The 20,154-nt window shown below is 47.5% G+C and overlaps 1 protein-coding gene across 2 annotated transcripts in view; it reads left to right on the forward strand.

Moving 5' to 3' along the window:
• The first annotated feature begins 1,054 nt into the window (after positions 1–1,054).
• The window catches only part of MX1 (MX dynamin like GTPase 1), a 28,858-nt gene continuing 9,758 nt past the window's right edge, over positions 1,055–20,154 (forward strand). Inside the window, exons 1-11 of one of the 2 annotated variants that reach the window (XM_014446771.2) lie at positions 1,055–1,117; positions 2,500–2,578; positions 3,540–3,665; positions 10,639–10,831; positions 11,891–12,028; positions 12,769–12,923; positions 13,530–13,668; positions 14,338–14,536; positions 16,471–16,549; positions 18,502–18,624; positions 18,988–19,129. In XM_014446771.2, coding sequence (XP_014302257.1) covers positions 3,576–3,665; positions 10,639–10,831; positions 11,891–12,028; positions 12,769–12,923; positions 13,530–13,668; positions 14,338–14,536; positions 16,471–16,549; positions 18,502–18,624; positions 18,988–19,129 — 1,258 coding nt within the window. In that variant the 5' untranslated portion in view covers positions 1,055–1,117; positions 2,500–2,578; positions 3,540–3,575. Of the gene's footprint in view, positions 1,118–2,499; positions 2,583–3,539; positions 3,666–10,638; positions 10,832–11,890; positions 12,029–12,768; positions 12,924–13,529; positions 13,669–14,337; positions 14,537–16,470; positions 16,550–18,501; positions 18,625–18,987; positions 19,130–20,154 lie in introns of those variants that run through there. The other variant, XM_006104436.3, reaches the window with a different exon arrangement.

Raw genomic sequence — 20,154 nt, forward strand, 5'->3', positions numbered from 1 at the left:
GAATTTGAGGAAGAGGTGGTTTCAATTGTTGGGCCAGATATTCAGACAGGAGGCAGCTAGCTGCTCAGCAAAAGAGCTTCGTAAGTCTGAATTGGGGTCCTCTTGACTAATCTGCCTTCCTATAGAGGAAGCTCACACCGACTGGGAATCATTCAAGCTCTGTCCCGCCAGAAAAGAAGATGTTGGAGATTACTCAGGACATTCATCAGAGTCCCTAGAGGCAAAGCTTTGGTAGGATCTAAATTAGTATCTAGAGCAAAAATAGCCCTTTCCTAACAAAGCTGAATTTCTGGGCCTCATCCTCCGGAAATTCTGTTTCTTTGTTATGGGGTGGGGCCCACAACATTAGTAACAAAGAAACAGAATTTCTGGAGGATGAGGCCCCAGAAATCAGGATTTTAGGATTTTAAAAAGATTCCCAGAAAAAGATTCCCAGGTGATTCTAATGTGCAGCTAAGGTTGAGAACCACTGCTCTAGGTTCAAGGCTAGTTCAGCTTTGCAGGACTCAAGGCCTATCTATCTATCTATCTATCTATCTATCTATGACTCAAGGCTTTTAGAGCAGCAGTTCTCAAACAGCACCCAGAAACCTCTGCGCTGCCTGAGGAAACTCAGGAGGTGCCCTGGCCCCTGCTGCTCCGTGGGCTGAGCATCCTCCCGTGCACCCAAAGGTCGCCGGTTGGACTCCCAGTCAGGGCACATACCCAAGTTGAGGGTTCCATCCCCAGTGGGGGTGCGTGCGTACATGCGTGCGGGAGGCAAACCATCCTTGTTTCTCTCTCCCCCTCCTTCTCCCTTCCCCTCTAAAAATAATGAAAAATCAATACAAACTTACTTAAAACAAACCAACAAAAAACCCTCAGGTTTCTGGGCCCAGCCGGCGTTGACGCACTCGGAGAGCCTGGGAGGCTGGACGCAGAGGAGGCGCATCGGTTTCGTTTCTGGGCTCTCGGGCTCGCCGGCCCTTCCAGCGCCTGGAGTTTCATTTCTCCGCCAGACCCGGGGGAACGGAGGAGGAGGCGGCGGTGGGGGGGGAGGGGGGAGCGAGGGGCGGAGCACCGGCTTCATAAAGCGGAGGAGCCTTGGGGACGCACGCACATCGCGGCGAGGAGGCAGGTGAGTGGAGCGCTGTCCGGTGTCCGGCGCGCGGCCCTCCCGCCAGCCGGGCTCGGAGCGGGGCGTCTGGGCGGCGGGCGGTACGGGCGTTCCGGGGTGTGGGCGCTGCGGGGCTGCTAAGAACAGTCCTGATGGGAATGACGTTGTTCGCGGGGCCAGAGCACACTGGGGTCGCCTTCAGGCTGCCGAGGCTCCCGGGAGACCGACCCCAAACAGCCCCGCCAACCGGCGGCTTTTCTGCAAAAACTTTGCACAACATAGTTTCTCTTTCTCGTCCTGGCATTTTGCGCTGCGTCGCCATGGCTGGCAATGAGACACGCCTCGCCCAGCGGACTTGACTCAGGGGTGTCTCTGGAGTTCAAGGCTGTCCGGTCCTCAGAGGAAACAACAGCCTCAAGGGAAGGGAAACCAAAAAAGCACCACCACATTATAGGCAGGGAAATGCGTAGGAGGCAGGAAGTCACTCTGACCCCCAATGGCTGGGGCTCTTTCACTGATTGGGAATTTTTTTTTAATACATGTTTTTATTGATTTCAGAGAGGAAGGGAGAGGGAGAGAGAAACATCAATGATGAGGGAGACCTTACTGATCAGCTGCCTCCTGCTCGCCCCCTTTTGGGGATCGAGCCCGCACGTGCCCTTGCTGGAATCGAATCTGGGACGCTGGCACTATCCACTGAGCCAAACCAGCTAGGGCGAATTTTTTTTTTAAATTGTATTACCTTCTGGCATCTCTAACGCTCCAAATAAATGCAGTTGTGGTTCCTGAACTGAACAATTGTCCGTAGAGCACCTTAACAACCAGACAAGACATACATAGCCAGAGAGAATCATGACAAGAAAAACAAACAAAAACACATGAAGGGAATGTATTTATAAATACAATTCCTGAGATCCTCCTGAGCACAGAAGTCTTTCCAAAGGCATGGGGTTAAGGGGTACACTTACAGATTACAAAAGCCCGTAGTACTCTAAAATTGATCGCCTTTCCTGGTCACCTTTCTCCCACTTTTCCGTAAAAAGAATTCATCCCAGGCTCCCTTTTGTGTGTGTGTTTTTTAATCTTGCCTTTTGACTGTACCGATATTGAGAAAGACTGCATAGCTCTTGGGAGATCAGAGAAGCAGCATAGAGAGGATCAGAAAAAATTGTGATTCAGGCAGTAAATTTACAGCAAGGTTCTGTGCCTTATCCATCCGTCTCAGAATTAAAACATTCAGGATTTACAAGAAGGATTCAGGGAACCACGAATTGGCCTCAAAGTGGGTCCCTCTTGTCCCCTCTGTGTTTGCACCATGGGCAGCTATGGGAAAGGACCTAGATGAGTTCTCTCACTTATGTGCAGGGTTTTGGTCTAATTTGTGTGTTTTCCATGACTTGAAGGTGGTGTAGGAGAACAGCTTTGCCTTTCTGTCCAACTTGTCAACTTTACGTCGTCAAGGAAAAGGAAGTTATATTGGACGTAAGTAGGTGCTTTATATTTTTTATAACATTTATTTTAATCCAAAGGAGGATATTTTTATTTACTTTTATCCAAGATTATTGGTTGTATAAAAAATTTAGTGTTTGGAGACTTGTGGTCTCAGAAAATTTTTCAAATGAATTTCAAATATATGCATATATATTTATTGTGTGCAGGCAAGTATAAAGTAGTCAGTTAAATACTTTCAAAAATAAAATGAATAACATTGAGATACACTTATGTGGAAGAAATGGAATGAAAATATGAAGTCAGGGATCAAGAATAAATGACTTGGAGTTAATATTTTTTTTAACGATAGGTTTGGGTATCAAATTACCATAATTAGATTCCTTCAGCTGCATTAGAATGAGTTCTATTTTTTTTAGAATGAATTCTACGATAATTTTATTTTTAAATGCAAACTTAAAAAATACATCATAAATTTCATTCTTTGCCACTATCTAAGTTTATGGTGAGAAAAAAAATTTTAATATGTTTTTATTAAATTTTAGAGAGAGGAGTAAAGGAGAGGGAGAGAGAGAGAGAACCATCAATGATGAGAATCATTGATTGGCTGCCTCCTGCACGCCCCCTGCTGGGGATTGAGCCCAAACCCTGGTATGTGCCCATGTGCCCTGACTGGGAATCAAACCTATGACCTCTGGTGCATAGGTCAACACTCAACCACTGAGTGTTTTTTCAGCCAGGCGTGGTGAAAAAAACGTTTGATGTTCAACCTAAAATTATGACAGGAAATATCTAGTTTAAAAAAATCTTTTGGGGTCTAGAAGCATATTCTGTAGACCACTGAGCTGGGATGCAGCCTTTGTCATCATCGGACATCTGCTTCCTCCGGCTCCTGCTGTCATTTCTTTTTCAGTCAGTAGAGTGGTGGGCTTGGCTGCATGATTGAATGTACCCAGCTTCTGACTGTGTTCATCCTGATCTGCTTGGTTTTAAGCTGAACCGATTAAGGGAGAAGACAGTTCATTCTAACATGGAAACAGCAACTCCTGACTCCACCCTTGCATCCAGTCATCCCTTACCAAATGGAGATGCTGTTACGCCGGAGGGAAATCTGGAGACAGTAAGTTGCTGCCTGGAAATCACTCTCCGTGTGGATGTGAGCCATGTCCATTTCAGAGCTGCCCGTGCGTGGCGATGCCACAGTGGCCGGAGAGGCTCGCACAAGGATGTGGAGCCTACAGCTTGAGCCCTTCTTGCAACTGAATGTAGACTTTTTGCCTTAGCTGATGCTGGTTAGGGTGCAATTTTGGCCTGGGCCCTGGGCGCTAGGAACCCTGTGTTACCAGTTGCTCACGTCATGATTCAGTCTCAAACTGCAACCCTCTGAGGTGTCAGCATGACATTCCCTCACAGGGCAGCCATGTTGGTGTCTGTTTCCCCAGAATCAAGACAGATTTTTGTTGGGAACCAAATTTAGCTTCTGGAATCAGTTGGCCTACATTTGATCCCAACACTGACACTTTCAGCTGCGTGATCTTCGGGTTATTCCTCCCTTTATGTGCCTGGTTTTCCATCTTTAAAGGGCATAAGAATAGTATTTACTTCAGGTGGCTGTTGAGAGGAGTGAATGCAGGTAGCTTGGGCACTTAGAAAAAGCTCCTTTTCTTGCTAGTACGTGTTTTCAAGCCACGGATCAGCTCCTTTCAAGCTGACTCCATTTTCATGATCAGTGTTATCAGTATCTTAAACAATATTAAAAACCATGTTGAAGGACATAGGAAAATAAAAAGGCCCGCCCATCTTTGCACCCTAATACAGACAATCCTCGGGTTACGTCAGACTTGACGTACGTTGTTTCGTTGTTACGTCACCATCTCATTTATTTATTTAAAAAAAAGTTCTGTCATTTTGACGTATGTACATATGAGCTTTATGTTTTTTTATTATTTACCACAAGTAAAGGTCAGGAATTGTTATCTTTTAAATTTTTTTACTGTTTCACTTCATCACTGCTGTGGATGTGCTCCATGTGAGTGACGTAGGTGCTTACGTAGGTGGGTTCCGACTACGGTTGCACCGTAGGAACGGATCTCCGACGTAATCCGAGGACCTACTGTATAACTGTCTTGGGCCTGGCTCTAACTGGTGGTGTAGGGGGCAGTAAGAATTCGCACAGCTCACACCCACCTGGTTGGAAGTAGCCTGACCTCTTCCAGGCAAGTTGAACAGTGTGTCTGGTGATCTGGCAATTCTACTTCTAGGCACTGATCTTGGTTCTCAAAGTGTGGTCCCCAAATCAGTGAAATCAGCATCGCCTGGGATGCTACTCTGCGGATGATATTTGAAATGCAAATGTTCACACCCACACACACCCCTCCCCTGGACCTAGAAAACTAAAACTCCAGGAGAGGGCCTTTAACAAGCCCTCCAGATGATTCTACTTCAGGTTTACGTTTGAAAACCACTATGCAAACTCTTGCCCATTCCCCCTGGGAGCCGTGCTTCTAACAGCCTTGTTTATAAATAGCAAAACCCAGAACCAACACAGGTGCCCATGTGTGATTGTGGTATGCGTATGCAGCAGAATTCTACTAGGATATAGCGGTGAAAATGAATGAACTAGGTTTCCAGACATCCAGATAGCTGCGTCTAAAAAACAGTGGTGAGCCAAAGAATCACGTCATAGAAGAAATGAACAGTGTGATCTCATTTATGTAAAGTTCCAAAACAAGCAACAGTAAGCAATGTGGTGTTCAGGGAAAGATGGTTCGGTGGTACAGCGATGAAGAAGAGCAGATAGGTGGTTATCACAAGCCTCAGGGTAGAAGGACCTTCTGAGGGGTGAAGGAGCAATAGGAGGGAGGTGATTGGGGAGGGGTGTACGGAGTGTCTTAAGTCCTGAGAATATGTGTTTTCTTAACCCAGGTGGTTGGCACATGTGCATTTGCTAATTATTCATCTTTTATACACTCTTGTGAAGGGATGATAAAAAAAATGAAAACCAAAAGAAGCTATAAGCGGGTTGGATACTGAGGCTACTCATGGATACATGGACTTTCCCTGTGGCAGGGTGTTCTGCTTTCTTAAGTGTTGTTATGGAGAAAAATTGCACTAGATACTTAAAAAAATAGCAAAGAAGATTTTATTCAAGACTATTGCAACGGAGGAGAGAGATTGAGCTCAGTGTGGAATATAAGTACAACTGGGGTTTATAGCCAGCGGGCAGGGTGGAGAGAGGAGGGAAAAATGCTAAGATTGAGGGGTGGGGGAGGGGGAGGGGCTTGATTAGCTATCCAAGGTGAGGGATTCTGGATGAACTGGCTTAGCAGCAGGCTGAGGAGAGGGCTCAATAGAGCCCCACTCAAGGTTAGTTGAGGGAGTCCTTGCCAGTGTGTACCCCCTTTTCTACTGAATTTGTCAGTATTCCCATATATGAAGTTTTGAACTCATGCATATTCTGTAAGGCAGTGGTTTGCAACCCGAGGCAAATTTGCATCTTGGAACATGTTGCAAAGTCTGGAGACATTTTGGTTGTCAAAACTCATGGAGGCCCTAACCGGTTTCACTCTGTGGATAGAGCGTTGGCCTGCGGACTAAAGGATCCCAGGTTCAATTCCAGTCAAGGGAATGTACCTTGGTTGCGGGCTCAATCCCCAGTAGGGATTGTGCAGGAGGCAGCTGATCAATGTTTCTCTCTCATTGATTCTAACTCTCCCTCTCCCTTTCTGTAAAAATCAATCCTATATAATAAAAGTCTAATATGCTAAGTGTCCAGTCATCTGGTTGTCCATTTAACCAATTAAAGCATGATATGCTAATGATATGCTAAGGCCACTCAACCGCTCGCTATGATGTGCACTGACCACCAGGGGGAGACAGTTGACTGGTAGGTTAGCTTGCTGCTGGGGTTTGGCCGATCGGGACTGAGCGAGATGGGCCGGACATGCCCTGGAGCACTCCCTCGGTCCCTTCCCAGGTGGCCAACCTCCTGCATCCCTCCCCAGCCCCTATTGTGCACCAGTGGCGTCGTCAGCCTGGCCTGTACCTTCTCACAATCCGGAAACCCTTGGGGAATGTCGGAGAGCAGGTTTCGGCCCAATCCCTCAGACCAGGCCAAGGGACCCCACTGGTGCATGAATTTGTGCACCGGGCCTCTAGTCTATATAATAAAAGCCTAAATGACCATTATGGCAAAACGACCAGAATGACCAGTCGCTATGATGCATATTTCCCACCAGAGGGAAGATGCTCAACCCAGGAGCTTACCCCTGGTGGTCAGTGAGCTACCACAGAGGGAACGCCGCTCAGTCAGAAGCCAGGCTCACAACTGGCGAGCGCAGCTGTGGTGGTGGGAGCCTCTCCCGCTTCCATGGCAACGCTAAGAAGCAGCAAGTAGAGTGCAGCGAGCAGGTGGGCGGTAAGTAGTGAGGGGTCCTAGACTGCTAGAGGGCGCAGGCCGGGCTGAGGGTACCCCCCTGAGTGCATGAATTTCGTGCACCGGGCCTCTAGTAAAATATACTTAAAAATTTTTGAATCATTAAAAAAAACAAAAACCCAAAAAACAACTCATGGAGAATAGTGAATAGAGGCCTGGGATTCTGCTAAATCTCCTATAATACTAGAATACAGGATAGCCCCCCACCACATAGACTTGTCTGGCCCAAAATATAAGTTGCTTCTTACCACGATGTAAAGGAAATATTCTAGTAAAATTTATGTATATTATAAAACACATCCAAAAATAGGAATTAAAAAGGAAAAGATAAAATTAATTTCTTTTTCTTAATTGGGTGGTTTTCTCATTGTTGAGTTTTGAGAGTTCTTTGTAATTCTGGGTACAAGTCCTTTGTCAGATATATGCTTTGCAAACATTTTCTCCCAGACTGTATCTTGTTTTTCATTCTCTTAACAGCCTCTTTTAAACATCCAATGTTTTCATTTTGATGAAGTTGAATTTGTCAGTTGGTTTCTTTTATGGATTCTGCTTTTGGGACCATACCTAAGAAACCATAGCCTGATCCACAGTCACAGAGATTTTCTGCTATGTTTTCTTCTAGAACTTCTGTAGTTTTAAGTTTTGCATTTAGGTTTATGACCCATTGTGAGCTAATGCTTGTATATGGTGTGATAGATATTAGGTGGTGTGTGTTGTTGTTGTTTTTTTTTTTTTTTGCATGCTGATAATTAGATTATCCCAATACTGTTTGTTGAAAAGCTTATCCTTTTTCCACTGCATAGTTCTTACACTATTGTCAAAAATCAGTTATTCATATATGTGTCAGTTTATTTCTGGAAATGTATGTGTTCTCTCAATTTCTTTCTCCATTTTTATACCAGTACTAGAGGCCTGGTGCACGAAATTCGTGCACTGGGAGGGGGTTCCCTCCGCCTGGCCTCTGCCCTCTCACAGTCCTGGAACCCCATGATTGATCACCCCAAAGACGTAGGCCCTGCCCACCCAGCCAGGGCTCCACAATGGATCGCCCCCACAGAGGGAGGCCCTGCCCACCCGCCACAGTGCCGCCTCGGGTAGCCTGGGCCTCCCTCTTTGGGGCAATCTATCATGTCCCACAGAGGGAGGCCCCACCCACCCACCGCAGCCTGCCGGTCGGTGGCCTGGGCCTCCCTCTGCAAGGCGATCATGGGGTGATGGCTGGACCCCCAACCAATTGCATCACACCCGCCTTGTCTGGTGGCGCCAGTGGGTGTCATAGTGTGGTTGTCCAGATGGTCGTTCTGCTGTTCGGTCGTTCAGTTGATTTGCATATTACGCTTTTATTATTATAGATTACACTAGAGGCCTGGTGCACAAAAATTTGTACACTGGGGGGGGGTCCCCCAGCCTGGCCTGTGCCCTCTCGCAGTGTGGGACCCCTCGGGAGATGTCCACCTGCTGGCTTAGGCCCGCTCCCGGGGGGTTGGGCCTAAGCTGGCAGTCAGACATCCCTCTGGCAGCCTGGGAGCCCTCAGGGGATGTCCACTTGCCAGCAGGGAGCAGGCCTAAGCTGTAGTCAGACATCCTTAGCGTTGCTGAGGAGGAGGGAGAGGCTCCCACCACCACCGCTGTACTGGCAGCCGTCAGCCTGGCTTGTGGCTGAGCAGAGCTCCCCCATGTGGGAGCGCACTGACCACCAGAGAGCAGCTCCTGCATTGAGCGTCTGCCCCCTGGTGGTCAGTGTGTGTCATAGTGATCAGTCATTCCCAGTCTTTCTGCTGTTAGGGTCAATTTGCATATTACCCTTTTATTATATAGGATAGAGGCCTGGTGCATGGGTGGGGGCAGGCTGGTTTGCCTTGAAGGGTGTCCCGGATCAGGGTGGGGGTCCCGCTGGGGTGCCTGGCCAGCCTGGGTGAGGGCCTGAGGGCTGTTTTCAGGCTGGCCACACCCACTTCAGGGAGGGAGGTCCTGCTGGGTTGCCTGGCCATCCTGGGTGAGGGGTTGATGGCTGTTTGCAGGCTGGCCAGAGCCCCCAGCCACCCAAGCTCCCAGTGGAGGCTGGCTGGAAGCAGGTATCTGGGATTTATTTATCTTCTATAATTGAAACTTTGTTGCCTTGAGCGGAGGCCACAGCCGGCCAGGGCAGGCAGGAAGCTTGGCTTCCTCCATCGCTGGGGCAACCAAGCCTCCTGCTTGCTCCAGCTCCGTGGCTGCCTGCTGCCATCTTGGTTGGGTTAATTTGCATATAGTCACTCTGATTGGCTGGTGGGCGTGGCTTGGGGCGTAGCAGAGGTGCGGTCAATTTGCATGTTTCTCTTTTATTAGATTAGATTGTTTGGGTTACTGAAGCTTTATAACAATTATTGAAATATAGTAATGTTAGCCCTCCAATTTTGTTCTTCATTTTCAAAGTCATTTTGACTGTTCTATGAGTATTTAGACCAGGGGTGGGCAAACTTTTTGACTCGAGGGCCACAATGGGTTCTTAAACTGGACCGGAGGGCCGGAACAAAAGCATGGATGGAGTGTTTGTGTGAACTAATATAAATTCAAAGTAAACATCATTACATAAAAGGGTACGGTCTTTTTTTTTTTTTTTAGTTTTATTCATTTCAAATGGGCCGGATCCGGCCCGCGGGCCGTAGTTTGCCCACGGCTAACTTAGACCATTTATATTTATTGTGATTGTTAGTATTAAAAATTGGTTTTGAGAAGATCATTTTGCTATTTATTTTCTATTTACCCTATCTGTTCTTCATTTCTTCTTTTTCTGCCTTCTTTTAAGTTCATCAAATATTTTTTATGATTCTATTTTACCTTCTTTGTTGCTTATTACATAGAACTGCCTGAGTGTCTCTATTAAACATTATTAACTTACCAAGTCTACCTTCAAGGAATATTATACTATTTCATGTCTAATATAAGAACCTGACGATAGTATGCTCTCATGTCTCCCCTCCTGGCCTTCATGCTATTTTTGTCATGAATTTTGACTTTACCTATATCATAAACCCTTTTTGTTCAGTCAGATATCTTTTAAATGTATTTAAGTAATTAAAAAAGTATAGTAGTTACCGTTTCTAGTGTAGATTCCTTTTGTGTAGATTAAGATTCCCATCCAGTGCCATTTTCCTTCTTCTGGGAGGAATTTAACATTTCCTGTGATGCAGGTCTGCTTGTGATGAATTTGTTCACTTGTGGTATATCTGAAAGAGTCTTTATTTCACTTTCATTTTTAAAAGGCATATTCAGTATTTTAAAAGTGCTGTTCCACTGTCTTCTCACTTGCATGATTTCTGACGAGAAGTCTGCTGAAATCTCACCTGTGTTCCTTCTCTACGTAACATGTCATTCTCTGACTGCTTTAACCATTTTCTCAATATCGCTGTGTTTGAGCAATTGGACTAGATTGATGTAGTTCACAATAGTTTCTTGTGCTTGAGGTTCATTGAGTTTCTTGGACCTTTGGGTTAATAGTTTTCATCAAGTTTGGGAAAATGTTAATCTATCATTTCTTTTTCTTTTTTTCCTGTTCCTCTCCCACTCTCTTTTGGTAACTTGAATAACCTGTATATTAGGCAAGTTGAAGTTGTCCATCTTTGATGGAGCATGACCTGCAAGCCATGACAGAATTCTCTGATTCTGCTTTTGCTAGACGTTGGAGAATAGCCTGTGCAGCCAGTACGAGGAGAAGGTGCGCCCCTGCATCGACCTCATCGACTCCCTGCGGGCCCTGGGCGTGGAGCAGGACCTGGCCCTGCCCGCCATCGCCGTCATCGGGGACCAGAGCTCGGGCAAGAGCTCCGTGCTGGAGGCGCTGTCTGGTGTCTCCCTCCCCAGAGGCAGCGGTAAGAACTTACCCTCTCTATCCATAGGCCGCAGCTGCCATAACAAACTACCATGGGCTGAGTGGCTTAAACAATAGAAATTTGTTTCTCACAATTCTGGAGGCTAGAAGTTCAAAATCAAGGTGTCAACAGGCTTGGTTTCTCCCAAGGCTTCTCTCCTAGTGCAAATGACCATCTTCTCGCTGAGTCCTCACATGGCCTTTTCTCTGTGTGTACACACGTGTGGTGTCTCTTCCTCTTTTTAGAAGGATGCCAGTCATATTGGTTAGTGACCCACCCTTAGGATCTTATTTAACCTTAATCACCTCTTTAAAGGAGGGTCCTCTCTTCAAATACAGTCACATTGGAGGTTGGGGTTTCAACATGTAAATTTTGAGGGGGGCACCATTCAGTCCATAATACCCACTCACTGCACAATTCTTTGTGGTTTATACATAACCTGCACTGTGTGGAAGGTCTTGAGTAAGTGCATATGAGTCTCCAGCCCAGAATTCTGTGCATGTGGGTGTCTTTCCTGAGCCCCTTCCCCAGAGCTGACCCTCCATCCGAGAGGCAAAGATTGGTTCTCTGATCATTGGTGCTGTTTGAGCTACAAGACCAAGGATATCAGTGAGGGCTCATGGACACAGACAGACCTGAAATGGGTCTTGACATGCTCTGGATATGGAAGATGGATAGACCATCTTTGGTCTTGGTCTTTCTGGATAGATGCCTTTCTGACAGAAGTAGTGTGTATATTAGGGGATAATGGAGGATGTTTGCATAAGTTTGTTATTTACCACCTGAGTTGGGGACAAAACACTGGGATGAAGCAAGATACTTAAAATAGAGGCTTTCAAGCATTGGGGAGCCAAAAATCACCTCAGATGTATATTCTAAGTGCATATTGCTGAGGCTATCACAGACGTCATGCATCAGAGTATCAGAGGGTGAGACCAGAACATTAGCAGTGTGAACAGTCTCCAAGGTTATATGAAACTTTGAGGGCCATTGATCCAAGGCCACCATATAGGACTTTTAAGAGCAGAGTATGGAACTGATATGCTCCTGGATTCCTAGGTATTGTTACAAGATGTCCCTTGGTGCTGAAGCTGAGAAAACTTAGGCATGATGATGAGTGGAAAGGCAAAGTCACTTACCGGGACCTGGAGATTAACCTTTCAACTGCTTTGGAGGTAGAACAGGAAATCAGGAAAGGTAAGTACCCCATATTCATTCATCCTCACCTATTTGGATGTCAGGTCAAACCAGGTGAAGTGGGTGGGGTCTGCCTGTCCATGTTCCCACTCTCTCCTTTCTGGGTCCGCCTGGCACCCTTGGGAACCATCCATCCCTCTCTCCCTCCTGCTCATCAGGCCCCAGCTCTCTCGTATTTTATCTTCTTTTCCCTCATTAAGACAGTGCTTTTGAGCAGATTCTGACCTCAGTACTGTATTGCTTAGTATACACGTTAAGTATCTGAGGATGATGTGAATTTTAAAATGGAAAGCTTGTCTCCAAATACTGAGTCTTTTTTATTTAAGGGCTTCCCCACTCAGCAGACCTGATGGAAGAGGAATCTGGGTGGGCCTTTTCCTCCAGGAGCAGAATAGATGTATTTACAGAATCCTTGTTTAGACTAATTTATGGAAGATCTCAGTAAATGTAAACCACAGAGACCATTTGACTAATTTGAAACATCCAAAGGGAGAAATCAGACTAGAAGTTGATAAAGACAAAGGAGTAACACAGTTAGTTGCTGCTAACTGTGATTGAGATGAATAGATAACTTTTCCTTATTGACTTTAATTTCTTCCTAGCATGTCACATACTTAAGTTTCAGTCACTTGGAGAAGGTAGAAAAGTGACTGGTAGGTGTTGCCTTCAGAGGATTTGCTGTAATGGGTAACTTTCATCCTAAGTGCTATTTGGTTTTTCTTTTTTTTCTTCTTCTCTAGCCCAGAATGTCATTGCTGGGGAAGGTGTGGGAATCAGTCAAGAGCTAATTAATCTGGAGGTCAGCTCCCCTCATGTGCCAGATCTGACCCTGATAGACCTTCCTGGCATCACCAGGGTGGCTGTGGGCAATCAGCCAGCTGACATCGGACGTCAGGTGAAACTTCAGGCTTCATCTTGACCTTGGTCTGGGGGGGAGGGAGGCTTCATTAGAGCAATAGAGAATTCAGGACTGAGGCTGAGGGTTGGATATTAGGAGGTATGAGTAGGGAATTTAGAGCGCATGAAGGCTGCAGTTTTCTCCACCAAGTCAGGTAGAGGCTTCTCTGGAGAGAGTGAGGCAAACAGGCAAAATTGGAAATATGTTTTCTATGTTTTATGTTTTTTATGGTGATGCATTTTTAGGTATAGTCACATTTTGTGGCATATCTAAACTGGCATGTATTAGAGAAGGATCTTACGTGGGAAGAGAGAGCACCAGAAACAATATAATGATATTTCCCTATCAATGACTCTCACCCTGTGGATTAATGACTTAGGCAAGACTTGAGCAATTCTTGTAGCATCTTGTTTTTTTGTGACCATCAGATTTGAGGTTTTAGGAGATGGTTAATGAGCAGAAACCTTGGTTTTCCCTGATCCCAGAGCTCTTTCTCCTCATAACTCTGGCTCGGGAAGAGCTACTAGGCTTGTGTTGAGGGGAGGATACCCCTGGGACTCCAAGGACCTATCTCAACTCTCACATCCTCTCATTTCCTTACAGATTACAGCACTCATCAAGAAGTACATCCTGAGGCAACAGACCATCATGTTGGTGGTGGTGCCCAGTAACGTGGACATCGCCACCACAGAGGCGCTGAGCATGGCTCAGGAGGTGGACCCCGATGGAGACAGGACCATAGGTAAGAAGAGGGACGAACCGACAAATGGTAGGGGGTCTGATAGTGGGAAAGCATCCCTTGAATCCAAATGGGTGTTTGTTGGCACACATGCCGGGTGGGGAGGGGGGCTGCACCCAGCAGATGAGACTGCTAAGGTGTCAGGTTTGGTGCCCACTGAGTCCCGATGGCGCGGGTCACGTGGATTCTTGTTGGCCACAAGTGGGCTCATAACCCTTGTCTGCCTGCTTACAAAAGGCCTGGTGAGTTCAGGGAGTGGGGCAAAACCTGAAAGCAGTTATGTCAGTTAACAGTGAATTTGAGGGTGGGAAAAAAGGAAGGACATGTGACACATGCCACAACAGGGATGAACCTTGAAAATATTTTGCCAAATAACACATTTATTGGGTCCCTAGAGGAGTCAGGTTCATAGAGATAGAAAGCAGAATGGAGGGTGCCAGGGGCTGGGAGGGGGGAATGGGGAGTTAGTGTTTAATGGGGACAGTGTCAGACGGGGAAGATGGAAAGTTCCGTGCATTGCACCTGGGCTCTGCAAGCCCTATGGTCTGCCCCCAAGCAAGGTTGGGAGGAAACTGGTGGCCAGGAGGCTCTCCTCCCCCAGGTGGTGAGCTGACCACTCCTTGCTCCAGCGGAGCTGTGAGTGTCCCCTAATTGAAAGTCTCCGGTTCACAGGGATCCTGACAAAGCCCGACCTGGTGGACAGAGGCACGGAAGACAAGGTCGTTGACGTGGTGCGAAACCTCGTCTACCACCTGAAGAAGGGCTACATGATCGTCAAGTGCCGGGGCCAACAGGACATCCAGTACCAGATGAGCCTGTCCAAGGCCCTGCAGAGAGAGAGGGCCTTCTTCGAGGACCATCCGTATTTCAGGTACGCCCGGCTCTGCTTTCCCAAGGTCAAACCTAACCAAGGACCTCTGTCCTCCCCGGGGAAAACCACCTCTTCCAAAAGCGGACATTGGGGTCGATGTGTGAGTGTTTGATCCTGAGAGTGACTGTGGCATTTTCCTGGGAGAAAGATGGAGGAATTCACATGCATGGCAAACAAAACAAAAAAGAAAAACCCCACAAACTTGTAAAAAAATCAAATTAAGGAGTGAACTTGCTACAATAATTTAAGTAGTATGGTGCTGAAACCAGAATAAAAGCATAAATACAACAAATAGGAAAAAAGTAGAAAGTCCAAAAATAGACCTGGGTACATGTATTGGATAGATGATAAATGTGGCATTTCAAATCCATGGGCCATGTCATTTTGATGATTAATCAGTGGCACTGAAAAAATCATTGAATGTTTGGGGGGAAAAGTTAAACTTTGTGCCCTGAACATTCACATTACACCAAAATAAATACTGGTTGAAGCTTATAGATGGAGAGTTTAGAATCCTATATTAGAGATCTTTCTAACTCTAAGGCCAAAGACAAGAATTTTTTATAAAGGAAGAGATTGATAAATTATTCAGATTTAAATTACTGAGAAGATGCAGAGTTGGCGGGAAGGGAGGAGCCTGGCTCTGTCCCCGGGGCAGGGAGCCTTCCGGCACAGTCTCTGCAGGGCGCTTTGGTACCAGGCCAAAAAGATGTCAATGAAAAGGTGCTTATGGGAGGTTGAGGCCCTTGTGTGCACACCTGTGTATGCAGGTGGAGCCCCATGCACATTGTTAATATCATTACGATCAATTCTCCCAGAAGCCTGTGGAGAGTCTTGTTCAGAATTGACAGGTGTGTAAACAGCTATTCACACACCTCTGAGCACAGCAGCACTGGTCACAAAGGCCGAAAGATGAAACAACTCAAGTATCTATTGACGGATGAATGGGTAAACAAAATGTGATCTATTCATACGATGGAATATTAGCCTTAAGAAAGAAGGACATTCTGACACCTGCTACAACATGGATGAACCTTGAGAACAGTATACTAAGTGAAATAAGCTGGTCACTGTGTGATTTACATAAGGTCCCGAGAGTGGTCGTAGTCATGGAGACAGAGTGTAGGATAGTGGGAGCCAGGGCCTGGAGCTGGGGGGTGGGGAGTTAGTGTTCAACGGGGACAGGGTTTCAGTTTGAGAAGATGGAACATTCAGGACCTGGATGGTGGTGATGGTTGCACAACAGCGTCGATGTGCTTAATACCCCTGAGCTGTGTACTTAGCAATAATTAAAACGGTAAATTTTATGAGATGTGTATTTTACGACAACTAGACAATGGACAGGTGTGGAAAGAGAACTTGAGCTTGTGTGTAATCTCACTAATAGGTATGTCGACTCATGCTTTCCTGCCTTTTATCCTGCCAAGCTTTGTGCAATGTCAGAACCCTGTCGTAACTCACCCTGGGAACTCGGAGTTGGACTGAGTGAGAGGAGGGCTTGGCTTCCTTCGCCCGAGCAGCCGTGGTTTCAGTCCTCGTCTCGGGGAAGCCGTGTCCCCTGGTTCCATGTTCACCCTCACACCTATGTAAATACAGGTCAATATAATGAAGTCCTCTACCGATATGCACTATGTATATTTACATGTGTGGTACACACAGAAGTGTGTGTGTGTGATGAAAACATATCTGTTGGTGGCTGTATTTTTGTAAAGACACATTTCACACATCAGCTGGAAGGGGTCATTCTATACTACTTTTGAATGATCTGAATTGACTAGAATGCAGTCATCCTTCTATACGATCCAATTCTGAACATTGGCGGGGCACCTACCAATAGCAGGGAGTTACTGGATTTGCCATGACTTCCGCAGGCAGCCGCACAAAGCCTTCTGTGGCTACACTAAGGTGGGTGTGCGTGCCGTCTTCTCTTGCAGGGATCTCCTGGAGGAGGGAAAGGCCACCATCCCCTGCCTGGCAGAAAGACTGACCAATGAGCTCATCGCACACATCAGTGTAAGCACAGGGAGGGCTGTCTGTTCTCTGGGTAGAATCCTACTAACAGCAAGCTGGACCGGCAGCGAGCACACGGAACGCAGGCCCAGGCTCAGCGGGTCTGGAGTGTGGCCTGAAACCCCCCGTTTCTAGAGAGGGCCCGGGGCATGCATGGCGCTTGTCAGAGGACCACACAGTGAGAGGGATGCTGACAGTGTCCACTTGGTCGAATTAAAAATCAAGACCTTCTGAGCACTGTTCTAACTCTTCCTTTCTCACCGCCTGCCACTGTCAGCCTGCCTTGGTAATTGTAATGATCCTGTTTCATTTCTTTCTTTTTTTTTTTTTTTAAACATTTTATTGATTTTTTATAGAGAAGAAGGGAGAGGGATAGAGAGTTAGAAACATCGATGAGAGAGATCGATCAGCTGCCTCCTGCACGCCCCCTACTGGGGATGTGCCCGCAACCAAGGTACATGCCCTTGACCGGAATCGAACCTGGGACCCTTCAGTCCGCAGGCCGACGCTCCATCCACTGAGCCACACCAGTTCGGCCTGTTTCATTTCTTAACATTTCTCTGCTGCTTTTCCAATCTGTCCGCACAGTCTCTTGCTCTTTCCCATTTTCGATCCTTTTAAAAGATGCCTTTGCAGGTATTTCTGTTGTGCCTTGAACTCCATGGTTCCAGAATCAGATGGTTCTGCGGGCCGTTCCCACAGGGCCTTGGGCGGGAATTTGGACTGGGAGCCTGAGTTTCTTGGAACTTGGTCTGTGGGGATTTGCAGAACCCTGGGTTCAATGGGGCTCTTCGGGGAGAGGCAGCGTTTGCTTCTAGCTTGAACCATGTTGGCTTCTTAGCTGGAGGTTTGGGGACCCCTCAGCAAGTGTGAAGTTGGGGAACAAACCTGTCTGAGTGCTGGCTGTGGGTACAGACTCTCCATGGAGGTTTTCTCTTCCCCTCCACTCGGCACAGAGTCCAGGGGTGGCACGCAGTCCCCCAGGAATGGGCTGGCAGGCAGGCTGTGCCTCCTGCTATGATGAGGGCATCATGTCAGGACCCCGGGTTTATCTAGAAAGAAGGTGCTCGTCCCTTAGGTTCCTGCCTGGAGCAAGCCCCCAGGGATTTCTCCTTCGCCTCAGCATCACGTCAGGCGAGTTCAAGCTTTCTCTCTCACAAATGCCCTTGAGGCCAAATCGAGCCTCACTGCGGCTCCCCTCTGGCATCCGTGGGCGCCCACTGTCAGCTGGCTTTGGCTGCTGGGTGTCTGTGAACACCTGCCAGCTCACTGATACGTTTACAGGCTGCGTGTGACATGTTAGCCGGCGTCTTTAGATGCTCGCCGTGGAAGGCTGAGCCGGCACGTGCACTCCACCTTATGATTGTTACTAGAGACACAAGGGCCTGATCACTTTCCGTCTTGCACAGCAGCATGAAAGTAGCTAAATCTCAAATTGTTGCAGCTGCACTTTTTCCGAACCCACTAGACAATTTGCTTTTCCAGGGCCCAGGAGCCATGCCAAGGGGTCGCCTGGCATGGCCAAGGCTATTTGCAGGGGAGCGGGAGGGTGGGCAAGCCCGGGTGGGAAGCAGTGCCCTCTCTCCAGGCAGGAGAGTCCTTCTAGAGCAGTGGTTCTCAACCTTCTGGCCCTTTAAATACAGTTCCTCATATTGTGGTGACCCCCAACCATAAAATTATTTTCGTTGCTGCTTCATAACTGTAATGTTGCTACTGTTTTGAATCGTCATGTAAATATCTGATATGCAGGATGGTCTTAGGCGACCCCTGTGAAAGGGTCGTTCGACCGCCAAAGGGGTCACGACCCACAGGTTGAGAACCGCTGTTCTAGAGGAAGCCGGGAAGTCAGATGCACTGCTCAGCTGCCCCGCACCTCGCAGAGGGAGGCCTGGGCCATCTTTTCATTCCCGGTTCACATTGCTGTATTTCCATGACTTTCTTCCTACTTTCCCCAGAAATCTCTGCCCCTGTTAGAAAATCAAATAAAGGAGAACCAGCAGAGTATAACAGAGCAGCTGCAGAAGTTTGGCATGGACATCCCGGAAGAAGAAACTGAGAAGATGTTCTTTCTGATTGACGTGAGTAGCGCCGTGGCATCGCGCTGAAGGGTCACACCCTGAGTATATGAAAGGGGCCGCGTGCTTTATGCGCTTCTTTCTTTTCTGTCCACTGAGCACCAGATAGGGGCCGGGTTTGAGGGATGAGGAGCAGGGAGGTAGAGGGTGGAGGTTGGAGGGTCACATTGCTCCTTGATTCCTCATCATGGGACTCACCCAAGACCCCGAAGGCCTTAAGGGAAGAGTGGGGGGGGGGGGGCTGGTGCCCATTCCCCAGAGTGGCCCGTAGGCAGCAGGAATGCCTTGCCCCTCAGCACGCGTATCATCTCCAGATCCCGCCATGCTAGCATCTGACATAGCTCCACTCATGCATCCTCTTCACAGAAAATCAATACATTTAATCAGGACATCCAAGCTTTAGTAGAGGGGGAGGAATCTGTGTGGGGCGACAACAGTCGGCTGTTCACCAGAATCCGGATGGAGTTCGGCAAGTGGAGCATTGAGATCGAAAAGAGTTTCCAGAGAGGTGAGTCTGAGGCACCACCACACACACAGCTTCGTTGCCTCTTTAAACGCCCTCGCTCCAAACACAGCCACGTTCTGAGGCATTAGTGGCGAGGGCTTCGACGTGTTAATTTGGGGGAGACAGAATTCAGGCTGTAACGCCACATGATGGAATGTTACTCGGCCATCGCAAGGCCTGGAGTGCTGGCACGGGGTACCGCGTGGCTGGAGCGTGAAGGCTCATGCTCGGTGAAAGAAGTGAGACACAAAAAGCCATGTGCCGTGTGATTCCTTTCACAGGAAATGTCCACAGTAGGCAGATCACAGAGGCCGAAGGTAGATCTGTGGTTTCCAGGGGCTGAGGAAGGAGGGTGGGAGGGACCGGATGGGCACACGGTTCCTGGGGGTGAGGGGAATGCTTGAGGGTTAGATAGTAGGGATGGCTGCACAGCTTTGTGAATACAGTGGGGCCTTGACTTACGAGTTTAATTCGTTCTGAGACCGAGCTCGTTAAGGAGCTCGTTAACTCAAATTACTCTATCAACTCAATGCAAAAAAATCGGCAGAGAGACAGCTGGTATCTCAAAAAACTCGTTAGTCGGGACACTTGTAAGTCAAGGCCCCACTGTATACCCCAAACCGCCACATTGTACACTCCAATAGGGTGAATTTTACAATACACGGCTTGCACCTCCATTTAAAACATTTCTATGAGAAAGTATCTCCTGACCAAGAAAGGGAACTCAGGCTACGATCCCTGGTTAATTCTCCCAAAAGAGGACCCAGAGTCCTGCTGAATGCCCCCAGTGGCGTGTTTTCCTTCACACCTAGTATATTGAGAATAAAAAGAATTCCGGCCCGGCCAGCATGGCCCAATGGTTGAGTGTTGACCTGTGAACCTGGAGGTCATGGTTCAATTCCTGGTCAGGGCACATGCCCAGGTTGCGGGCTTGGTCCCCAGTGTGGGGAGTGCAGGAGGCAGCTGATCAATGATTCTCTCTCATCATTGATGTTTCTATCTCTATCTCTCCCTTCCTCTCTGAAATA

This window comes from Myotis lucifugus, unplaced genomic scaffold (assembly GCF_000147115.1).
Source record: "Myotis lucifugus unplaced genomic scaffold, Myoluc2.0 scaffold_571, whole genome shotgun sequence".
Taxonomy (NCBI): Eukaryota; Metazoa; Chordata; class Mammalia; order Chiroptera; family Vespertilionidae; genus Myotis; species Myotis lucifugus.